The sequence below is a fragment of the Macaca thibetana genome, chromosome 14, assembly GCF_024542745.1.
Source record: "Macaca thibetana thibetana isolate TM-01 chromosome 14, ASM2454274v1, whole genome shotgun sequence".
Classification (NCBI taxonomy): Eukaryota; Metazoa; Chordata; class Mammalia; order Primates; family Cercopithecidae; genus Macaca; species Macaca thibetana.
Window position 1 is genome coordinate 78,284,528 of NC_065591.1, and position 21,955 is coordinate 78,306,482.

Consider the following 21,955-nt stretch of genomic DNA (forward strand, 5'->3'; position numbering starts at 1 on the left):
TATAGAAATATAGGTCAAATAGCATAAAATAAGAGGGCAAAAATGCATACGTGCTTTTTCAGCTAAAAAAGTTTGTCAGACTGGATTTATGCGGAAAAAAAAAAGCGCCAAATATTATGTTGTTCCCAAGAGACACAAACATGAAACAGGTAGGAAAAGATACACTAGTCAGAGTCAACGGCTGGGAAATCTTCCGCAACCTTACCTTGTCTTCCTGCAGTTTCTGTCCAGCCTCTTCCATGCTTCCTATCCCACCACCCGCGCGTCGCTCCTCAGTCCCTCTCCTCTCGAGTGGGAGACAAGGAAACTCTGGATTCATCCAGCGCTTCTTCGCTTCAGCAACCGGCTCACGTCGGCGGCGGCAGTGATGACGTCCTCACTGGTCCGCCCAACCGCGATTAGTGAAGGGGTTCGCGCGTCGCGCGCCGTCTACGAAAGAGAGGGCTTGTGACGCAACGGCACCTCGGCGTGCGCATGTTGGCTCAGTGGAGGCGCTCAGCTGGTCCTACTAGAGTTTGTTATCCCACTGCAGCTTCACCGCGACGACTGCGGCTGCTCCAGGCAGTGCTGCGGCCGCCCGCGGGCCCAGCTGTATGGTTAGGCCACCATTGTTCTGAGTAAACATATTCCTTTCTGTGGTATTCTTGATCGCGTGTTTATGGAGTTTCTGAAGGGCCCTGGAGATTACTGCCAGGTTCAGCACGACCTTTATGAGGACAAATGAATGGTGGAGAGTCGTTACTGCCCCACCAAGAAGCCCCCGCAAAGCAGGTCACCTGGACACAGAAGTGTAGAACTGAGATCATCAGAGCATTTTACAAGAGTTCTGACCTAGATGGGGTAACCCTTGGCGCACTTCCTTTCCATTGGCTGAGAATTACTGAATTGAAGAACCGCGGCTTCTTGTTGGAAGGTTCATTTCATTTCCTGTCAGTACCAACTTCATATTCAAAGCTCTGTGAATTTCAAGTGGAGTATATTGGCATAGACTTCAGTTTCTTGACATCATTTCTGTATTCAAAAATTTTTAATTTTTTTCATAACCATATCAGTGTCTTTTTTTTTTTTTTTAAACTAAATTAACATGGCTCCAATGAATCACCCAGCTCCAGTGGAAGTCATATACGGGAACATGAGATTTCTAATCATACATAACCCAACCAATTCGACCTTAAACAGATTTATAGAAGAACTTAAGAAATACGGGGTTACCACAATGGTAAGAGTATGTGAAGCAACTTATGACCCTGCTCTTGTGGAGAAAGAAGGCATCCAGTTTCTGGATTGGCCTTTTGATGATGGTTCATCACCATCCAACCGGATTGTTGATGACTGGTTAAGTCTTGTAGACGTTAAGTTTCGTGAAGAACCTGGTTGTTGTATTGCCGTTCACTGTGTTGCAGGTCTTGGGAGGACTCCGGTGCTTGTTGCCCTAGCATTAATTGAAAGTGGAATGAAAAACGAAGATGCAGTACGGTTTATAAGAGAAAAACGGCGCGGCGCTTTTAACAGCAAGCAACTTTTGTATTTGGAGAAATATCGTTCTCAAATGCGGCTTTGCTTCAAAGACTCCAGTGGTCACAGAAACAATTGTTGTATTCAATAAACCTGACTGCCTGATGCTATTGCCTTGAAAGTGGGACTTCAGACAAGACCTAATTTATTGTACATTTTAGCCAACATATGGGCTTAGTGAATAAGTCTGATGAAGCTTCCACAGGGATATTGAAAAGTCACGAATTTAACAGAAATGCGACTTCTATGTTTGGCTTAGTGCTATTCCCATGCCAGAAAAAATACATAAGAAATCTGCAGATTAGATGCCAAGATCCTCAGTACAAAATTTGTGTATTTTTAGTGTCATACAGAATTAAAACTCCAGGAACTATAACTTTATGTAGTTCATGCCTTAAGTCATATCAAACACTGCAAGTAGGGCCTATATGATTATTTGCCTGCTTCATGTTTACCATCCCACATGGGTCACAGTATACATGAAGTTTGTCCAACAGGTGATTTTGTTGGAGTCTTTACACATCTTGTGATTATCTGATGTCTTTCTCTAATCTCATTTTGTTATGAAAACCTCCATTTTGAAAAATCAACGTCTGATTGAAAGTTCATGCAAAATCCACGTTGTACAGAAGCATATGTGTTGAATGTCTTCAGATAAAAAGGCCTTATCATTGATGTTTACGGTTGGGGTGTAACTTAACAGGGAGGGCCCCGAAGACAAAATTAGAGGAGACTATGAAATATTTCTAGTAAAATGTTGTTTTGATCTTGTGCAGAACATATGAACTAGGACTTTTAATTTAGTAAATGTATTTTAAAAGGTAAATATGCATTGGTCCAAGGTAAATAGAGCAAATATGGACAGAATTACAAGGAAAATTGACAAGTTTACTATAGCAGTGGGAAATTTTATTGTCCCTCTTTCAGAAGCAGATCAAGTACACAAAATCAAGATTCTGGATATAGATCTACACAAAACAGTCAACAAACTCAATCCCATGAACATACAAAGGGCATTGCATCCAACAGTGGGAGAATACGTATTTATAAGAGTACATGAACTATTACTTTTGACCATATATTTGACTATAAACCCATTTCAGCACATTTTAAGCTATTTGAAAAATACAGAACACCTTTTATCACCACAATTCAATTAAATTAGGAAAGAAGTTAATATCCACACATCTGTAATTTTGAAAATCTCTCTAGAGCCTTCCACTTCTAAATAGGATGTAGTAGGTCATGGCAGCCTAAAACTTTTCCTGCAACAACTAGAAAAAGATGGAAAAATTACAAAGATCATATTTAAAGATATGTGAGAGCTATGAAAGCAATAAGGACTAGGTGAATGGGAATTCCAGACAGGGAGGAGGCCTCCTGAGGTAAGTGACCATTTTATTTTCTAGGGACATTTACTGATTCTGGACATGGACTAATAAGGATCAAGCTTGGTCCATGAAGAGGGTCTGTCCTGAGGGAAAGGGAAACCCAGAAAAGCTTTTGGTGGTCACGTGGGGCTGGTGCAACAAATTGGAAAATTAAGAACTTTGGCCAGTTTCCTCTACCTGTTATAAGTTGGGTTCCCCAGGAAACAGACACTGAATCTGAGATTGGCATCCAAAGGATTATTAGGGTGTCTTCTCAGGGAACCACACCTATGGGGGAGCAAGAGAAATAGGATAGGGCATAAGAAGTTGAATGGTGATACATAGCAGTTGCAACAGTAGCCTCAGGCAGTCTCATAGGGAGCTCTGAGGATGGGATGGCTATTTAGAGGTGTTCTCAATTGAGGCTAGGAAGCTGGGCCTTTGGGCCCTTGAATCAACCAGTCATTGCCTGTAGGCTTCCCTTGGGGATGACGGCATAATCTTGGGTGAAGCGTTCACCTTCTGTTGAGGGCAATGCCTAGAGAGCAATGCAGCTGTGGGCCCTCAGCTGATAATGGCATCTGGAGGAATGAGTGTTTCAGACCCAAGGCAGGATCTAGGTGGTGCAACCACAGCATCCACTCTCTTAAATGATACTTGCTGAATACTGGGGCTATGTATGGGAGGCTGGGGAGTTAGAGTGAAGACTTAAAAGGCAAAGGAACTCCCCCTCAATCTAATAGTGCTTAGGAGACAAAGTTCTCCACATTCTTACCAACGCATCTCTTTTTTATTATAGCCATTCTGGTGAGCGTAGTTATACCATTGTGGTTTTAATTTTCATATTACTAATAATGTTAAGCATTTTTTCATGTGCTTGTTAGCCATTCACCTATCTTTTTGGATAAAATGCTGATTTAAATATTTTCCTCATTTTAAAATTTGAATTGTCATCTTATTAAGTTGAAGTAGTTCTTTATATATTCTGGATCCAATGTCTTTATCAGATATATGATTTGCAATTATTTTCTCCCAGTCTGCTGCTTGTCTTTTTTCCTCCCCAAAAAAGTGTTTCAAAGTGCAAAATTTTAAATTTTGATGAAACACAATTTATTTCTTTCATGAATCATGCTTTTAAAGTTGTATCTCAGAACTCTCCTCAACCTAAGTCATAAAGATTTTCTGCTATAATTTCTCCTAGAAATTTTACAGTTTTAGCTCTCACATTTAGGTCTGTGATCCGTTTCAGGTTAGTTTTTGTTTGTTTTGAGATGTGTAAAGGTTAATTTTTGTGTTTAGTGTGAGGTGGCTAAGTTAACTTTATTTTGCATGTGGCTATTCAATTGTTTCAGCACAATTTGTTCAAAAGACTCTCTTTCCCCCAATGAATTACCTTAGTAATTCTGATTAAAAGCCAATTTACCATAAATGTAAAAACTTATTTGTGAACTCTCAGTTCTGCTTCATTTATTTATATGACCACACAGTCTTTTTTTGGTATAAATTTAAGGTGTACAAGTGCAGTTTTGTTACATGCATATATTGCATAGTGGTGAAGTATGGGCTTTTAGTGTAATCATTACTCAAATAGTGCACATTATACCCATTAAGTAAATTCTTATGCCTCACTCCTCTTCCACCCTCCCACCCTTCCAGTTCTCCAGTGAGATTCCACATTCTTTGTTCCTGTGTATGCGTTATTTAGTTCCCAATTATGAGAACATATGGCATTTCACTTTCTGTTTCTGAATTGTTTCACGTAAGGGCCTCCAGTTCTATTTATGTTGCTGCAAAACACATGATTTTATTCCTTTTTTATGGCTGAATAGTATTCCATTGTACATATATATTCATTTTCTTCTCCATTTTCTTTATCCAACCATCGACTGATGAAAACTTAGATTGATTTCACGGCTCTGCTATTGGACCACACAGTCTTGATCATTGTATCTTTATGGAAGGTTCTTGACATTGAATAGGGCACTTTGTTCTTCTTTATACTTTTTTTTGACTCTTTGAGATCCTTTACATTTCCATATACATTTTAGAATCAGCCTGTAAGTTTTCACCAAAAAAGCCTACAAGGGTTTTGATAGGTATAGTGTTGACTTTATAGATCAATATGAAGAGAATTGCAATTTTGACAATATTGAGTCTTCGAATCCATGAACAAAGAATCTCTCTCAATTTATTTAGACCTTTAATTTCTATCAGCAATGTTTTGTAGTGTTCGGTATACTATACTTGCACTTCTAAAATTTATTCCTAAGTATCTTTTCTTTTTGATGCAGTTGTAAATGAAATTGTTTTCTTAATTTTATTTTTAGATCATTTGCTGCCAGCATATAGAAATACAACTGGTTTTTGTATGTTGACCTTGTGTTTGGTGACCTTTCAAAACTAATTTATTAGTTCCAGTAAACAGAGAGAGAGAGAGAGAGAGAGAGAGAGAGAGAGAATGAATGAATGAATGAATGAATGAATGAATGAATGTGTATGTGTTCTTTAGCATTTTTTACATGCAGGATTAGGTCCTCTGTGAATCAAGGCAGTATTAACTCTGTTTCCAGTCTTGACACCTTTAGCTTCTCTTTCTTGCTTCGTTGCACTGGCTAAACACCCTCCGTGTTGACTAGAAGTGGTAAAAACAACATCCTTGCCTTGTTCCAGATCTTAGGGAGAAAGTGTTCATTCTTTTGCCATTAAATATTATCTTTGGCTCTTTATAGATGTCCTTTGTTAAGTTGAGGATGTTCTTTTCTATTTCTACTTTGTTTAGAGTTTTTTCATAAACAGGCGTTGATGTTTTTCAAATGCTTTCTTCATATCTATTGGCATGATTGTATGATTTTTTGTCTTTCATTCTATTAATATTGTTGAACAACCATACTGAACAATTTTTGAATGTTAAAAAACTATATTTCTGAGGATAAAGCCCACTTGTTTGTTGTATGTAATTTTAAAATTTCATGTTGCTGAATTTGGTTTGCTAATATTTTGTTTAGGATTTTTGCATCTATATTCATGAAGGATATTGGCCTGTACTTTTCTTGTGCTACCTTTATCTGGCTTTGATATGGCAATACGAGTATCATAGAATGATTTGGGAAGTGTTCCCTCCCCTATTTTCTGAAAGAGTTTCTGAATAATTGGTGTTATTACTTCAGTATTTGATAAATTCCAGCAAATGAAGCCATCTGGACATGGCTTTTCTTGGGGGAAAGATTTTTTAATTACTAATTTCATTACTTATTATAGATATATTGATTTGTGCTCTAATCTTTACTTGCTTTGAATTTCGTTTGCTGTCCCCCACCCCCAGTTTCTTAAGGAGGAAGTTTAAATTATTCACTTGAGACTTTTGTTCTTTCCTTTCTTTCTTTCTTTCTCTTCTGATATAGAAATTTGCATTAGTCAGGGTACTCCAGAGAAACAGAATCAATAGGATCTTTCTCTCTCTCTCTGTTGATTTATTATAAGGAATTGGCTTGGCTCACATGATTATGGAAGCTGTCAAATTCTAAGATCTATAGGGTGAGTCAGCAAGCTGGAGACCTAGGAGAGATGATGGTATAGTTCCTGTCTAAACGCAGGAAAAAGCCAATATCCCAGTTAGAAGGGCATCAGGTAGGAGTAAGTCTCTCTTACTCAAGGGAGGGTCAATCCATTTTTTCTATTCAGGCCTTCAACTAATTGGATGAGGGCAATTAGTGGAGGGCAATCTACTTTACTTAGTTTAATGATTTAAATGTTAATCTCATCCAAAGATACCCTCACAGAAACACCCAGAATAACATTTGATCAAATATCTGGGCACCCTGTGGTGCCGTAAAATTAACCATGACAACCTTTAAAGCTATAAAGTTTCTTTCTAAATACTGCTTTAGCTATATCTTATTAATTTTCATATGATTTTAAAAACTCAGTTCAACATATATAACTTGGCTTGTGATTTCTTCTTTGATCTGTGGGTTATTTTGAAATGTACTGTTTTCCAGTATTTTGGAATTTCCCATAGTTTTCTGTTTATTGATTTCTAATTTAGTTATTGATTCTGTTACTCTATAGAGCCAATTGCATTTGAATTGTAAGGGTGAATGCTGTTTCCAGGCAGAAAGTTAGAGTGAACTAAAATTTAATCGGTAAAGAGAAAAAAGGGGAAGGGAAGGACTTCCCAGAAGGAGAGACCAAGCATGGATAATATCAGCACAGGCTTGAAAGCACATGTGCTTAGTGCTGGCAAGATGGTCAGTGTGGCTGGAACAAAGGAAGTGTAATTTGTATCTTCTTTCTTTTTGTCTTGTTTAGTATAGCGGAAGTTTGTTTATTTAATCATTTCAAAAAACCTATTTTGCTTTCATTGATTTTCTCTACTATTGCTTTTCTTTTCTACTATATTGATTATAAAGGATATGTAGCAGAGGTACAGAAGAAGTTGTGGAACATGATGTAAAAAGATAGTGTCAAAAATTCCATGGTGTTCAGATTCCAGCTTCGCTCTTCAAACTCTCTTCTGAATAGTTTTTCATTCTCTATGAGCCCAAGGATCGTAGAGGAGGGATGTTTTCTCAGGATATTCTTCATTAGCACCGAGGAAACATCAGCACCGAGGAAGCAGTTCTTGGAAGAATAAGACCTGAGCAAGAGGTGAGTGGTATCTCTGCTAATTACTCCTCTATAAGTCTAATAGTCCATCTAGTCTGTCCTTGAGAGTTGGTCATATAGGACCTATTCGTTGCTGGCAGTGGAGATCCTGAGGCTGAGGTGGCAGCAGGAGTAGGGCCCTAAGCATGATTTATTGATTCCTTTATTATACAATGAAATTAGAGGCTGGAAGCTGCCATCTCAACATGTCTTAACATCTTAGTAGTATCTAATTTCAGGGGGCTGCAAGCTCTCTCCTGCCCCCACCCCTATGATATGGGCTCTGCTGAACATGAGAGAGATGAAGGCTAGCACTGAACTTGGTCTAAGAAACACCCAGGATGGACTGATATTACTCACTAAGAAAACTGCTTTGGATTGCTCAACTACTTCAGAGAATGAAGGATGGAAGCCAGAGTGTGTTCCAGAGCCAGGAAAATGAAATGAAGTCTTCCCTAGAACTCCCTGTGGTGCTCTTCCTCTCACTGCCTCTCTTCCTCCTCACTCCTTGGCAGGCTGACCATCCCCACCCACATTTCTCTGGTTTTCCTTTTAGAAAAAAGAATGTCTAAGACTCAGCAACCTAAGGGCAGTGACCTGAATAGTTAGCGAGCTGCCCCTAGCCACTCTTAATTTCACGCACTGCCGAGTCTTGAAGGGCGTGTGTTGCTGACATGGACTAAACTCCCTGATGGGTGGACTGTGCTTTCTGGCTAGTGGCTGTGCTCACATTATTCATCTCCCCATGACTCCCACCCATCTTTTCTTCTTGGGACTCAGTGCAAACACTGCTGTCCCTGAAGTCTTCTCTTACATTTCCATAGGAAGCATCCTCTCCCTTTTCTGACTGCCCTCAGTTTTTATCTGCTCTTCTTTCATGAACTTACCACTTTCTCCCTTATGGCAAAATGAATTGTGTCCAGTTTCCTCCACTAGAGCCAGAGCTCTGTAAAGGTAGGATTCTAGGTGAGATTCTGCATTTCCCACAAGGCCTGGCCAATAGTTGGTGATTAATGGATGAAGAAATGCTTAGGAAGGAACTCAGAGGAGGGTTCAGAAAAGTGAACTCCCAGGGCCTTCAGAGACAAGGCTTTTATTCACTGTATGCCTTGGCATCTCCTCTCATACCAGAAAGTTTAAAAGAAAAAACACAGCGACAAGGATTCACTTGGGCCATTTTGGAACCCATTTATATTGTGGGTGTTACTCTGGGCTTCATCTAGCCCCATACCAGGCTCTGAGACTGCATCAGACCGTCTGAACATTCATGGCTTCCTTGGGCCAAGTATAGCTGTCCAGTGTAAAGGAGTCATAGTCTGGAGTGTAGACCAGGGATCTTACAAAAGCCTCCTTGTCCTTAGGCTCTGGGTAGTAGGAAGCCAGGTTGTGTTTGTACGCGTAGTCGAGAACCTAGAGAAAAACATGTTTGGCTAAGGAACCGAATCTAAGGGGAAACCTGCGTAAGGATCCTTGCTTGGGATCATGAGGGAGGGGAATACACCTTAAGGAACCAGATTTGTTCCTTTCATGAGTATCACTCATGAAACAACTGGATAGGAAGGATTTTAAGCTTTCTTTCTGAACAGGCAGCTTCAACATAGTGGAATAAATACTGAGCCAGGATCAAGAGGCTTCAGCATAAATTCTGCCTGCTTCCAAAGGCCTGTGGGTCCTCAGAGGTGATATTATCCTTGCTGAGCCTCAGTTTCCTCATCTGTAAAATGGGAGTAAAGAGACTTTTCTCTGGAGCAGTGTTGATAAAATTAGACAACAGGCAAATGTGTCTAGAACCTGATTTTTTTTTCCACTAGAATATGGGTTAAATTGGATGAACAGCCTGGACACTGTTCTTTGGGTATTAGATTTGGCTTCAGGAGAATGTGAATCTAAATATCGCCCAAAGGAAGAAACTGACAGGGTGAAGCTGGACCCTGAGCTGGACTGTTAATCTTGAGGCTTGATTCTGAATTCTGACAACTCGTGAGTAGTGTGTGCTGTTGTACAATGCATTTTCTGAAATTATTTTTAAACTTATAGAAAATGTAAAACATGCACACTAATAGAAATAATAGTATGATAAACCCTCATGTATCTATTATCCAGCTTTAACAGTTATCAATGTTGGGCCAGTCTTTATTGCACCATGTTCTGATTCTTTGAAAACCCATCATCTCTGCACAGTTTTATAGTTTGGAATATTCCATGAAACTGATCACCCCATAGCCAGCCATTCTGAGAAAAAGGGGAAGGAAGAGATTTACCCTGGCCGAGAGAGCACTGGGTATGGAGCTTTTTCACTGTTCTCTGCCAATCTCCAGAATTCTGGGAGAGGAACTACTGGCCCTTTGAAGAAGGAGGAAACTGAGGCTCAGGGAAGTGAAGTGATTGGGCCAATGTTATACCATTGCTGATTGGCAGAGCTGGGACCCCAAAGTCTGAGCTTTTTCCATGATGCTATGCAAGCTGACCTTTCTTATAAATGGGCGCTTATGAGTCATTTCTAAAATATTCCCATATTCTGGTCCATGGACTTTGATGACCTTTCTGCTTGGTGTATTAGGGGAAATCCAGGAGCTTTCCCAGAACTGGCCTGGGTGGGTGTTTGGGGTGGAGCTCAAGCTGCAAACAAGAGTTTGTCACCCAGCCTCTGGGTTACGTGTAGTGCAGCTCAAGAAGATCCAATGTCTCCATAGTTTCCATCCCCTTAACCCTCCTAAAGTCACAGACAGAGAAAGTGTTTGAGCCTCACTACCCATATTACAGGGGTAGGATGCCCCTTACTTTGATGGCAATTCTCAAAGACACGTCTCGGATGGTGCTCAGTGGTGGGTACAGTCTCCCCTGGGACAGATGCTGCTCAGAGACTTCCTGGGCAATTTGCTGGGGAGAAGGAGAGAACCGAGAGGAATAAGCTGAGTCTCTGCCTTCCCAAAACAAGCCCAACCCATTACCCTAGAGACTGACCCCACCCTGCATAGTTAGTCAAACACTGCAGTTCCAACTGTTGGCTCTGTTACCAGGGAAGCTTAATGCTTGGGCTTAAGAGAGGACACATCCTTTCTGTACTGTAAGACTGGCTGAGGCTTAAAACAACATTAAGTGTCTCTGAATTCCAAAGGAAAATCACTAGAGCCAAGATGAATAAATTTGTGGCCTGCAAAGCAAAGGCTATGAGATCTCCTCTTGGCTGGTCCAGCCTATTGCATGGGGATCCCTGAGTCCCTCGCTTCCTGGGTCCCAGCCTCCTTCTACGTGCTTGGTACCATCTTGAGTGACCATCTAGCCTGTGTTATATCTTTTTGTTCAGTCTCCTGGAGCTCTTCCTTCCAGCCCTGGTCTCAGTCTGAGGAAGGCCTCTCCTCATACCTTATTGAAATAAATGTCCTAAGCACATCATCCTGAGAACAGAGCCTCCCATAGCTTCCCTTCCAGGTTCAGAGCTTGCCTCTGAGGGTTAAGCCTCATCTGCCACAGGCCCTCATCCTCCAGGCTAAGACGCTGGAGTTTGTTCAGCCTTGCAAATCAACCTCTTTAATGTCGTGGCTCTGAATCTACTCCCACCCAGTCTTCTGGTGTTAAATTTAAACTTGGGAAATGCCACTTGTGCTCTCTGAGAACTGTGTGTCTTAGAAGTGACAAGACTGAGAAGTTGGTCTCTCCTCAATGTTTTCAGATATGAGGGAAGTGAGCCTCCCCCTCTACCTCCTTCTCACACTTCCATCTTTCTTTTCCATTCATTCAGTCAAATGCTCACTGGTCATAGGTCAAACTTGACCTATTTTACAGAGTTGTTACAGTGAAATTAGGTGGTGCATGCACATCTCCTTAAAGCCTATATTAATTGAAAATCAAATTCAACTTAAATTATCTTCACTAAAAATACCCTTTTCAGAAATATAACTTGCCAGGCCTTTAAAGACCGTAATGTGAGCTCCTATAGGGGAGGGGCTTTATCTTCCTCACAGTGGGTGATAACAAGTAGATCCAGGAGAGATTCCTGTATAATTGATGGACACTGTTCATGAAATGATGGAGCTGAACTGTCTCACTGTACTGGAGGTAGTGGGGCAGATGTGTGGATGTCTCATGGTATTGCACAGGAAGGACTCTAGCAATTGTGTTTCTACTCAACAGGGGACTTTGCTTTCAGGCTGACTTCAAGCAGAAAGTGACTCTTTCCATCTGATGGGGGCTTCACACAGCTCTGCTCACAGCTACAGGACAAGAACACCCACCATAGCAGTGAGAAGAAAGACAAACAGAGTACTCAGACAAGAGGAAGAGAGAACTGTAACACAAAGTCATAATTAGTGTGCATGGGGCAGGGGGCAGCTGAAGAGCCTTTAGGAGACATTATTTGCACAGCCTTGGAGAGCCAGGGCTCAAAGACTAGACATAGTAAGAAGGGACCTGGTGCATGAGGTTAGCTCCCTGTGGGACTCACAGAAATGGATCCAGACAGGGCTGTGTGGAAGCCATACACATGTCTCATTGGCTTCAGGCTTTCACCAGTGCCTCAGTGAGGAGGAAATGCAGAAGGATGTTAGAAGTCACAGGAGAGCCTTTGGAGCTTATTACATGTAAATATGTTTAATATTTATATATGGCTTTGATTAGCTTAACCTCCCAACAGAGACATTTCTGTGGCTTGCTTTTGTCAGGGCGAGGATAAATGTCAGGTGCCTGGCACTTGGTAACCACCTGGTAATTTCAGCCACTGTAACTGTTATCAATAACCATTAGTGTGAATATAGGTTGTCATTCTTAATTAATTATTTCATGGTTTTCATCATGTCTAGTAAAGAACTCTTTTGTGCACTTTTCTAGTAAAATACCTAGAACAGGTACATCTCCAACACTCATATCAGTGTTCAAGATCTGGGTCTTCCAAGGAGAAAAAACCAGGTATGACACCCACCCCCTCCCTCACAGAAAACTGTCCTAGTGGGGCTTACTACCGCCAGTTACTCTAGTGATTTGGTTAAGGCCTGTGGCTAGAAGAAGCCATCACCTATCATAGTCCACAAGCCCTCAGTTTTAGGTGGCTTTGATGGCATCTCCTCTGTCTAGGCATCTAGATGGCATTGCTAGGAGGCAGGGGGCAGAATGAGGCATGTCTCCTCCTCTGTTAGTGCCTCTTGCTAATACCCTTCGCCACTATTCCTCATTCCCTGTCAAAAGCCCCATGTGTGATTGAAGAGGTCAAGCTTCAGGGTGGCCATGAGAGATGCTTGAGGTTTAAGCACTTTGGGAATCCACTGGCAACGTTGGGGCAGATGGGCAGCAGAGATAAGAGAGATCCAGTATAGGACCCAGTGTTAACCCACAAACCCTACTGCAAGCATTTGAAGAAGCAAGGACAGTGATACCTCTGCTGTCAGGAGGAAGATCTCATCTGGGATGTGCCGGATCCCGCCGGCGATGACTCCCAGTGCCACCCCAGGGAACACGTAAGCATTGTTTCCCTGCCCAGGAATGAAGGTCTTGCCATCTTCCAGAGTCACACTCTTAAAAGGACTTCCACTGGCAAAAATCCCCCGGCCCTGGAGGCAGGAAGAAAACCAGAGATGAACTTGGAGATTGGTTTGGGGTAATAATCGTGGCCCCCTATTCTTATTTTCCAAATGTTGGACCCTTCTTCATCCTCTCCCAAATGCCCAGCACCGTGCTGAGAACATGGCAGGTATTTAAAGCACATCTGTTCATTTGACCAGAAAGCTCAGCCCTCACCTGCTATTTAGCAGCCAAGAAACTGCTGAAAGGTGATGGTGTTCACAGTAACATTTTTGTCACCTCCTGGCAGGGCCAACCCAGGACATGACAGAATGTGGCCTAGAGTGTACAAGTGCCTCAGGTTCTGGGTTCTGGTCAAACCTCTGTGTTATTAAGGGTGAACCTTAAGCAGCATAGCACAAAGAGCTTGGGCTTTGGAGTCAGACCTGGGTTTGACAGCCAGCTCCACTCCTTATTAGTTCTGTGACCTTGGGCATGTTACTTCATCTTTCTGAAACTCAGTTTGCTCATCAGCAATGTACGAATATTTTTCACCCTCATGGGGTTACTCATAGTAATTGTTACTATGTCCTCTCAGCCGGGGGAAGGAAGGACTCCCCGCTGACCTCGGTGACCCGGTAGCACTTCTCAGCCGTGCACTCGGCCTTGCTGGTGGGGTTGCTCAGGGCAAAGATGATAGGGCGCTCGTGGAAGGAGGCCATGTCCCTCAGAATCTGCTCCGTGAAGGCTCCTGCGATGGCAGCAACACCTACAGGGAAAAGGGGGGTAGTGGGGATGCCTACTCTTTAAAAACAACCTATTCCTCTTCTGCCGGTGGTGGTGGGGGAACTAGGAACACCATGAAAGACTTGGTCTTGGGCCCAGCATTTGCCACAAGGACTGAGGGAGCAGAACGGAAAATAATCTTCCTGCTTGAGCTGCCTGAGACCTCCTTTTCATCTCTAAGGGACTACTGGTCCACCTCAGGTCCCTGCCAGTTAAGCTGCTCCTGTGAAGGCATTCCTGGGCATTTCCATGGACAGTGAGCTGCTCCTCAGGACACAGGGAGATGCCAGGGTCTGCTTTGGGAGAGGAATGCCCATCTCATTGTGGTTAGAGAGACCAGGCTGGGTGTGGTGGCTCATGCCTGAAATCCTAGCACTTTGGGAGGCCGGGGGGCAGTGGGGCAGGGGCAGTTCACCTGAGGTCAGGAGTTTGAGACCAGCCTGGCCCAAATGGTGAAAATCAGTCTCTACTAAAAATACAAAAATTAGCTGGGCATGGTAGCGGGCACCTATAATGCCAGCTACTTTGGAGGCTGAGGCAGGAGAATCAGTTGAACCTAGGGGGCAGAGGTTGCAGTGACCTGAGATTGCACCATTGTGCTCCAGCCTGGATGAAAGAGCAAAACTCTGTCTCAAAAAAAAAAAAAAAAAAAAAAAAAAAAAGAGAAAAAAAGAGAGAGAAAGAGAAAGAGAGAGACCAGCCTTGCACTTTTTCATTGTATTGTATATTTCTGCATCATTGAGCCCTAACTCTGGTGCCTTAGTTCTATGGTTTCTATATAGTAGCCACTCAATAACAGTTTGTGGCATTGAATTGCACTTGGGATAGGGAAAATAGCTGTTTCCATGGGTTACTTAGACTTCCTGGCTGAGCTTCTGTCTCTCCATCTGCAAGTGAAGAGGGTTAGTTGGGCTGGGCAGTGGGTACCCTCCCTCCTCCTACCTATGATGGCTGTGGGCTTCACCAGCCTCACCACCTCCTCCAGGGAGTTCACTTCAGGATGGTCTTGGGCAAACATCTCCTTTTCATGGTTCAGGTGGCTCCTCCCCTATAGGAAAAGAACACAGAGCAGCTGTGGTCATGATGGCCTGTTGGGCAGGAGTACAGATGCATTTGGAAACTCTGAGAGCATTTCCTGCTGATCCCCATGCTTTGGTCTGAGCTGTCATGTTTTGGGGCCCATCTTCTTGACTACATTTCCTGGCAGAACCCATGGTGGGACCTAAGTGTGAGAGTGGGGTATGTGTGTGTGTGTGCACGTTTCTTTAACCCAAACCACATATGGAGAATCCATAAAGAATTTCTTTGAGCTGTTAGGATTCTGGCTTCCTGGGCCAGGAGAGAAAGGCTTTCGGGCAATGCCTGAGTCTCACTGAGACCCTTTGGCCCAAGGCACCCACCACCCAAGCTCAGTTGAGGGATGGGGACCTGTGCCACCCAGGGTCAGGGAGCTTATTTGAATATGCTTATAAAAGCCATTAATTCCTCTGTGAATAATACTAAACTAAGCTCCAGGAAGGTCTTAGAATGACTGGCCATGCCCAAACAGCTCCAGTTCTTCACATTTCTTCAAATGGAAGTGGGTGGGTGACAGGCTGGCATAAGTGCTGGTAAATGGGTTCAGATGCTTCTGATGACTTCTTTGGGTTAGCTGGCCTCATGGGAACCAGTGCAAAGATGTCAGCTTTGAGAGCTCCTTGGCTAGGGTTGAGCTTGATGGAGTGAGAAGAATGATGTTGAAAGATGGATAAGAGGGAAGAGTGGCAGTCCCTGGCAGCCTACACCTGTGGCCAGATTATGCTCTGGAAAGACGTGGGGATGGGAAGAGGAATCTCCAAGGCTAAGTTCCTTCCAGAAGAAATCTGGCCCCATATGGAACAATAAGAAGGTCAGTTATGCTGAGGATCTCTGCCATTCTTGGTCAATGTCCTTATGCACTTCCCCTTTTCCCATCTCTGCCATAATTTTTTGTCTCTCACTGACACTCTATGTTAGTGAAATTCTGGGAATTAAAGCACCGAGTATAGCTCTAACGGAGGGGTCCTTCAGTTGTGTCTCTCAACACATGCTAGCTGGAAGCTGGACTATTTCTCTCTCATTCATTCTTTCATTCATGCCTCACACATTAATTATGCACTTACTATGTGCCAGGCATTGATATCAAGACTGTAGTCTAGTGGGGAAACTGGAAAGGGACAACTTCTGTACAGTGTGGTAAGTACAATGTATGGAGCATAGATGCAGGAAATAAGCTTTTTGGAGGAGGTAATATTTGAGCACTATCAGAAGATAAGGAGGAAACTGGGAAGGGGTTAAGGGTTGAGAGTTGGCATGTGGAAAAACGGAGGAAAGCAATTCAGGCAGAATAACAAGATGTGTAAAGATGTGAAAGACAGAGAGCAGGCTGCTTTTGGAAACTATGATTTAATGTGGCTGGAGGCTAGTGCAAGTCAGGAAGTGGTGGGGGACAAGACTAAAGGGGCACACATCTACACATTTGCACAAACTTTTGGACAGAAACAATTAAGGCTACTTAGGGATGAATCTTCTGCTTTGGAGTTTAGGCCATTGCCCTCGTTTTGCTCTCTATTCTGATTGAGCAGTTTACTTCTTGGGGACCTCTTCCAGTCCAGTTCCTGGAAGCTGTAAGGTGTCAGGAAACCTCCAGGTCTCCAGACTGACAGTACCTTGACAATGAGCCCTTTAGAGTCCACCATCCAGATCTTTCTTGTGGCCTCTGCCTTCGGTACACCTTCTTTCTCTAGGGCCATGACAAGGAGGTGGGCAATGCCCATAGCTGCCTGGAAGGTACCATAGGGTGGACGTTCAGACACAGGGCAAACAGCTGCTGAACATTTTTATCTGATGTCTCACCATAATGACCCCCTCTTCTTTCCCCCACCTCCATGACTCCCAGGAGCCCCAATTAAGTCCTTGTCTTGAGACACCCAATTGTCAGAGCCTAGGCAGCTGCAATGATCACAATATGTCTGTTCTGTTTCCTCTCTTCAGAACCCCAGAAGGCCTCCCTTTTTTGATATACTTCCATCCATTCTTATTCTCTTCCTGGAGCAACAAAAGAAACCCTTAATGCCACCTACCTCGCCTGCACCTTGGAAAACAAACACGTGATTGGAAAGCTTGTTCTTGGTGATTCGCAGAGCAGCCAGGATCCCTGCCACAGCAACGGAGGCTGTGCCTGAAACAGAGTGGCCTGAGATCAACCTCTGGCCACAGGCCCCCAGCTCCCAAGAGAAGACCCTTGGCAGAGTTCCCCACACCTTGGACCAGTGGAGGAACAGGCAACTTTTCTTAGCCCTTATGCCCTGTAGGCATGCAAGTTTTGGTGCAAATCCATGCTCTTTTTTGCAGATAACTTTTTTTGTTGTTGAAGTTGAGAAACAGCTCCTGGTTTGTTACTTGACCCCATAAGATGGGATCAGATAGCCAGGTGCTGCTACCACCATCATTCATAAAGAAAATGATAAATATAATGGAAGACAAAAAAAGCACGAGCCTCTCAGAATTATATAAGGGCTAAATGCATAAAAACATTTAAAAAAATGAGAACACAACCTGGCCATGTGACATTAAATGACCATATGGCCTGAGCTGCGTATCTTATCCACCAAGTCATAAGGTTGGGTGTGTCTGGTCACACACCATCATCAAATAGCTTGAGTATGTCTGGAAGGAATAAGTAAGTCGTATGAGTAGGTGGCTCAGATTCATTCGAACCACTGCTACATGACTTTTCCCTGAATCCACATCTAAGGCCTCATTGGGGATTCCTTAAGAGTAGCTGACCAAGGAGAAAAAACTTGGGCTTGGTTTACAAGTTGTTGTGAATAATATGCTGGTACCAACTAGAAGTGTAAGGTGGTAGCAGCTTCACAGCCCCAGTAAAAGGTAGCCTTCAAAGGTAATGGTGAAGGACAGTGGACATGACTTCATGTGGTAAATTTAGTTGTATGCTTTCGTCCAAGGGATGGTTAGCACAACATTGATTCATGAGCTAATGGTTTAGCTGAATGGTCAGGGACTTGGAAAGAACAAAATAGTAAGATTGGTGATAAGGAGGTCTGGGGAAAAGGTAGGTGATGGACCTCTTGGGATAGATACAGAGTAAGAGGATATTTGTGCCCCATGTGAGAGTTTATCAAAGGACATGATGAAAACAGTCTTTCAATAATCAGGTGAACAAAATGGCATGGCCTGGGTATGTTAGACAGCATCTTTCTTTAGTCACCCAGGGTTAGCTTAATGGACTTATGCATAAAACAGCCATGGTGGTAAGGATGGAGGCTATGCATGGGCTTCATCTTACCAAGCTGGCCTGTTACTGTTGAATGATTAACCTGTCAAACACAGAGAACAATGCTGAGCTCCTGATGGGCACCGTTCCCTGGGGGGACCATTCACCTGGTGGCAGGATGATTACACTAGACTGCTCCCATCATGGACAGGAAAGAAATCTGTCCTAACTGGAGCAGATATACATTCTGGATATGGATTTCTTTCCTTGTCTATAATGCTTCTGCCAGCACCATCATTTATGGATGTTTGAAATACCTGTTTGTCATCCAGATATATTACAGACAGCAAGGCTTTTAATCAAGGAGTTTACTTCACAGTAAAAGATGGGCAGCAATATGCTCACGCCATGAAATTCACTGGTCTTAACTTGTGCTCAGCCACTCAGGAGCAGCAGGCTTAGTAGATCAGTAGAATGGCCTACTGAAGAATTACTTAAGGCTTAAGTCGAAGCAACACCTTATGGAGATAATGAGCTTCTCTTTTATGGGATGCAATGTATGATGACTTAGCAAGCAAGACATTGTGTTTTTCTCTCATAGCCAAAATGTATGGGTCTAGAAATTGCGAGGTGGAAATGGGAGTGGCTCTTCTCACCATTTCACCTAATAACCCACATACAGAATTTTTGCTTCCTGTCTCTTTAATTTTGTGCCCTGCTGGATTGGAGGTCTCAGTTGCCAAGAAGGAAATACTTCCATTAGGATTTATGACATGGTTCTATTGAATTGGGAGTTGAAACAGCTCCCTGGCTAGCTGGGGCTCTTCATGCTGCTAAATAAGTGGGCAAAGAAGGGGATTACTTTTCTGGCTGTTGTGATTCATCCTGATAATCAAAGGGACAGTGAGGACAAGGAGGACTATGTCTGAAGCCTAGGGGAGTCTTCTAGGGGAGTATCTTCATATTTCCATGCTCAATAGCAAACATTAATAAATACTATTGCAACGAAGGAGATTCAGGCCTATGGAGGATTCAGATCCTTCAGAAATGAAGGTTTGGGTCACTCTACTGGGTAAAGAATCCTGGCCACCTGAGGTCCTGTCTGAGGACAAGAAAACATGGAACGGAAGGTTGAAGAAAAAATTTACAAAAGTCACCTTTGACATCATGACTGGTTACAGAAACAAGGAATATAGCAGCCATGCATATTTTTCTTCCTTGATCATAATGTGACTATAATGGTATACATGAGCTAATTTCTTCTCCCTTCTCCTCCCTATTATTTTATATAAGTTCTGTTGGAGATTAATTCCACATGTTAGTCTTTAGATAACAGAGTTTTCAAATGTGACTGAATTTTATGAGCTATTAATTCTGCTTAGAGGTGGATAGCATGACTATCTTCCAGAGCTGACTAAAATGTCTGTTGGGACATTGTCTATCCCCATGTCGGAGAGAAGGTGAGAATGTCTTCATTTGTTGGAAAACTAGTTAAATGTTGTGAGGCATTTTGTTAGAAGTTTTTTTTTTTTTTTTTTTTTTTTTTAATTTTAGACAGAATCTCACTCTGTCACCCAGGCTGAAGTGCAATGGCATGATCTTAGCTCACTGCAACCTCTGCCTCCTGGATTCAAGCAATTCTCCTGCCTCAGCCTTCCAAGTAGCTGGGATTACAGGCAGCCACCAAAAAGCCAAGCTAATTTTTTGTATTTTTAGTAGAGACAGGGTTTTGGCATGTTGGCCAGGCTGGTCTCAAACTCCTGACCTAAGGTGATCTGCCAGCCTTGACCTCCCAAAGTGCTGGGATTACAGGCGTCAGCCACCACACCTGGCCAGAGTTGTTTTTGTTGTGTGGAAGTACATATGTGCCAGACAGTGTATGTGGATGCTGAATAGCCAGAAGGGTGGACTGTACCAATTATTGGGTAATTGTTTCTCAGCTTCTTTACACTGCTTTGTCTGCAAACCACTTTTCAGCTTTGCCAACTTGCTCTATGCTGGGCTCTGCCAATAGTAGGTGCTAGAGGGAGACAAGGGCTAGGTGAGGGGGATAATGTGTTCCCCCCTCCCCCAGCATCATCCGTCTTCTTAGGATTGCAAGGTAAAATGTAGGACACTTTGTAAAATTTGATTTTTAGATAAACAACAAGTTTTTTTTAGTATAAGTATGTCCTATGCAATATGAGCATAAATACACTAAAAATTATTTGTTTCTATCACCGAAATTTAACTGAGTGTTCTGCATTTGGTTTTGCTAAATCTGCCAGCCCCACAGTCTTAGTTCTTCAACTTCCCAGCAGCAGTTTGTTCTTGAAGCAGAAGTTGAACGCAGTTTGCAGTTTGGCCATCACTGAGAGAACTAGCCTCATAGCTGCCACTAAGTGACACCAATGCCACTAACTGCCACCTCCTCTTTCCTTTGTTCCCTTAGCCTCAGGAGTCGTAGCAGATCCTTAGTGTTTCTTTTTTGGCTTTTGAATTCTTTAATAGACAATTAACATTTTTTAAAATATTAAGTGTTCTCTGTTAAAGCAAGTGGTATAGACTGATACAGAGAGCTCACAATAAATCACAATCAGCAACGCTAAGCCCCCACGATGGTGAAACCAAACCAAAACAAAACAAAACAAAATTAAAGTAGGACTATTTATGGCTTATTACATTTGGATAATTAAAAAAAAAGTTGTCATCTATGACTGGTGAGGGAGGAATGAAAAGTAAAATGTCCCAATATCCTTTGTGTTTTGAAGTGCTACAATCTTTTGTGGAGAACTGTTTCCCCATCTAGAGCAAAGGCATAAAATATATTTGCCCTTTGACCTTATACTTCTACTTTTGAGAATCTATATATGGTAAAATCCAAAATGTATATACTAGGATATTTATGACAGTGTTATTTTTAATACGGAATGGCTGGAAATAACCTACACATCTAACAAAGGAGTAATGATTAAGTAAAGTAGCCAGGGTAGACACAGTAGACTGTTTTATAGCTATCAAAAATGATCATCATGAATATTATGCAGCAACATGGAAAATGCTATGAAGCTAGTCACTAACATCAGATATTGTTCCAAGTACTTTATATGTCTTAACATGAAGACAGTTATTTATTTAATCCTCATTGTTGCCATCTTCATTTTACAGATTGGGAAAATAAGGTATGGTTTGCTGAACTGTACAAGATCATATAAGAGAGCCAGGATGTGAATCCAGGGACTCAAGCTCTAGGACCTGTGTGCTTAAGCACTAACCTATGTTCCATTGAGTTGGCTGGAAGGAAGAGAACATTAAATGGTATGCATGTGATGATTCTAATTGTAATGTATCACACACATAGAATCCAGAAGGAACTTACAAAATACTAATGGTTGCAGGGTGGGGGTATGAGTGGATTTTCTATATTCTCTGTTTCCAGTTTTCTAGGTGGCTTATTTTTTGCTAGCTCTGGGGTGGGCCTTCTCCTAGATTTATACTTGGCTCAGTGGCTGAGATGGGGGTACAGCAAACAGTTGGTGGCCAATAAGTGCACATTCATCATTGTGGACATCAGAAGGTGGGACTCTATGCAGGATCATACTTGTCAGAAGATGGGGTGCAGGCACCCCTGTCTTCACACAGCTGTTACCTAGAGGGAGTGTTGAACTGTTGGCAGTGTCACAGGGACAGGGCTGAGGATACTGGGACTTCCTAACATCCTTCCCATGGTCCCCAAAGTATGCATTGTGCACCTTCTGAGGGCCTAGAAAGTGACAGGCACCATGCCAGGCACTGTGGAAGACGGAGATGAATCATACATGATCCTTGCCATCAGGGAACTCCCAGTTTATGAAAATTTGGGCACAAAACAGTAGAACACAGTGGGTAGTCTGGGTAGTCAGAGATCACTGGA

At 42.6% G+C, this 21,955-nt stretch overlaps 2 protein-coding genes and 1 long non-coding RNA gene across 5 annotated transcripts in view; 2 read left to right on the forward strand and 1 right to left on the reverse strand.

Moving 5' to 3' along the window:
- Nucleotides 1-359: 359 nt before the first annotated feature.
- Nucleotides 360-2,149, forward strand: LOC126934930 (protein tyrosine phosphatase type IVA 1-like). Its single transcript, XM_050755910.1, has one exon. The coding sequence runs from the start codon at nt 1,085-1,087 to the stop codon at nt 1,604-1,606; it is 522 nt and encodes a 173-aa protein (XP_050611867.1). The 5' UTR covers nt 360-1,084; the 3' UTR covers nt 1,607-2,149.
- A 200-nt stretch (nt 2,150-2,349) lies between these two features.
- On the forward strand, nt 2,350-21,629 carry LOC126934943 (uncharacterized). 2 transcript variants are annotated; one of them, XR_007719155.1, is made up of 5 exons: nt 2,350-2,900; nt 7,295-7,532; nt 11,664-12,109; nt 12,357-12,434; nt 21,211-21,629. It is a non-coding gene; the product is annotated as an uncharacterized LOC126934943 (long non-coding RNA). The 2 variants fall into 2 exon arrangements; XR_007719156.1 differs by lacking the exon at nt 11,664-12,109.
- Nucleotides 8,607-21,955, reverse strand: part of ME3 (malic enzyme 3) — a 1,085,505-nt gene continuing 1,072,156 nt past the window's right edge. For both annotated transcript variants that reach the window (XM_050755844.1, XM_050755845.1), the window contains 7 exons: nt 16,910-17,007; nt 16,496-16,609; nt 14,751-14,856; nt 13,649-13,791; nt 12,899-13,072; nt 10,311-10,409; nt 8,607-8,939 (listed from right to left, as the gene is read on the reverse strand). In XM_050755844.1, coding sequence (XP_050611801.1) covers nt 8,778-8,939; nt 10,311-10,409; nt 12,899-13,072; nt 13,649-13,791; nt 14,751-14,856; nt 16,496-16,609; nt 16,910-17,007 — 896 coding nt within the window. In that variant the 3' untranslated portion in view covers nt 8,607-8,777. The remainder of the gene's footprint in view (nt 8,940-10,310; nt 10,410-12,898; nt 13,073-13,648; nt 13,792-14,750; nt 14,857-16,495; nt 16,610-16,909; nt 17,008-21,955) is intronic.

What these genes read in the sequence shown, in the direction of transcription:
- LOC126934930 (XM_050755910.1), top strand. Translation starts at nt 1,085, where the DNA reads ATGGCTCCAATGAATCACCCAGCTCCAGTGGAAGTCATATACGGGAAC.